This window comes from Hesperophylax consimilis, chromosome 27, assembly GCF_061612785.1.
Source record: "Hesperophylax consimilis isolate HC1 chromosome 27, BYU_Hcon_1.0, whole genome shotgun sequence".
NCBI lineage: Eukaryota > Metazoa > Arthropoda > Insecta > Trichoptera > Limnephilidae > Hesperophylax > Hesperophylax consimilis.
This window is the reverse complement of record NC_142862.1, coordinates 7,107,604-7,109,289: the sequence shown is the minus strand read 5'-3', so window position 1 is coordinate 7,109,289 and position 1,686 is coordinate 7,107,604. Positions and strand designations below refer to the sequence as shown.

Sequence of the window (1,686 nt, the reverse complement as noted above, 5' to 3'; positions counted from 1 at the left end):
GAGAGAGCGCCGTTGTTGCGTAACTTGGAAGGGGACGATTTTGACTAGGTCCCTGACTGTTCTTCAACCCACTTTGCCCGGGTCATTTTTATTTAAATACATTTTTGTGAGTTTGCACAAATTACATATTAAAAGGGGGAATTGCCATCCAAAAGGCAGTTTTGCACAATATTCAATTTTGTGCAAACGGCAAGTTTTGTAAAGGAAACTGCGTTTGCACAATTTCAAACTTTGTGCAAATTTACATTATTAAAGGGAGTTGGTATTAAAGGGGAAGACTTGCACAATATTCAATTTTGTGCAAACGGCAAGTTTTGTAAAGGAAACCGCGTCTGCACAATTTCAAATTTCATGCAAATCTTCCATGTTTTGTACAGATTTAATATAAGAAGGTATTTGGGGGGTCAAGCCTTTGTTTTTTGTCTATAATGATGACTGCTTGACCCCGTGGTTTTATTTATTGATCAGTTTTTCATATAAGATTTACAGTTTTACACAAGTGCAGATAAGATTACAGATTTTTATAGAGAGAATTTTGTTGCCTAAATTCGAATATGCGCAGAGGTGAGTTTGTAAAGGAACTGCCTCTGCGTAAATTCAGATTTATTAAAATTAATTTAAGTCGGTGGAGGTACGTCCGGTACAATTCTCCCCCCGGTGCAGTCACGGCTGCGCCTAGCGGTCCGGACGTGTAGGTCGACGGCGTCCTCGACGTCCGGTTCGCCTGGGCCGCTGGGGGTTATGGCTCCCATGCGGCATCCGTGGTCCGGGTGCTGTAGAGGGCGGCGCTGGTGCTGGTGCCGGTGCGGGCGCTGGTGCTGGTGCGGGGAGGATGAGGGCAAGTTTGACAGCAGGGCGGGTGTACGTTCCTGTTGCTGTTTGGACCCGGGCTGTCCTCACTTGGCCGTCGGCAGCTGGGATGGCCTCAACGATACGTCCGCGCGGCCAGCTGTTGCGTGGCAGCGCGGGGTCTAAGATGACCACCAAGTCTCCAGCTTTGAGGGGGTCAGTCGGGTGGTGCCACTTCTGTCGGGCGCCCAGGGTGGGGAGGTACTCACGGAGCCACCGCCTCCAGAACATATCGGCGAGCTGTTGGCTGATACGCCACTGGCGACGGAGACATACCTCCTCCTCCTTGCTGTCGTAGAGTGACAGATGTGGGCGGTTCCCGGCAGACCCCATGAGGAAGTGATTCGGGGTGAGGGGCTCTTCGTCCCGCGGGTCGACAGAGACATGAGTCAGTGGCCGATTGTTGACCACAAACTCAGCTTCTGCCAATGCTGTGCGCAGGGTTTCCTCCCTTGGCGCCCTCTCCTTTAAGGTGGCGCTCAGGGCTCGTTTTACCGAGCGCACCAACCTTTCCCAGGCTCCCCCCATGTGGGGACTTAGGGGGGTGATGAAGCGCCACTCGATGCCCTTGGTAGCCATGGCGTCCGTCATCCTGTCATCCTGCTGCAGGGCTGCCGTGGCATCTCGAATTTCCGCGTCCGCACCACGGAAGTTTGTCCCGTTGTCTGAGTACAACACCTTGGGCTGACCTCTTCGGGCGGTCATCCGTTGTAAGGCCATAATGGCCGAGTCAGCAGACAGCGAGACCGCTAGCTCCAGATGGATGGCGCGGGTGGAGAGGCAGGTAAATAGGGCTCCATAGCGCTTCTCCCGATGTCTGCCGACGGTGACCTCCAT

The 1,686-nt window shown here is 52.9% G+C and overlaps 1 protein-coding gene across 1 annotated transcript; it reads right to left on the bottom strand.

The window, feature by feature from the left end:
* Nucleotides 1–675: 675 nt before the first annotated feature.
* On the bottom strand, nt 676–1,686 carry LOC149410530 (uncharacterized). Its single transcript, XM_089648280.1, has one exon. It carries the CDS (start codon nt 1,684–1,686, stop codon nt 676–678), a length of 1,011 nt encoding a protein of 336 aa, XP_089504406.1.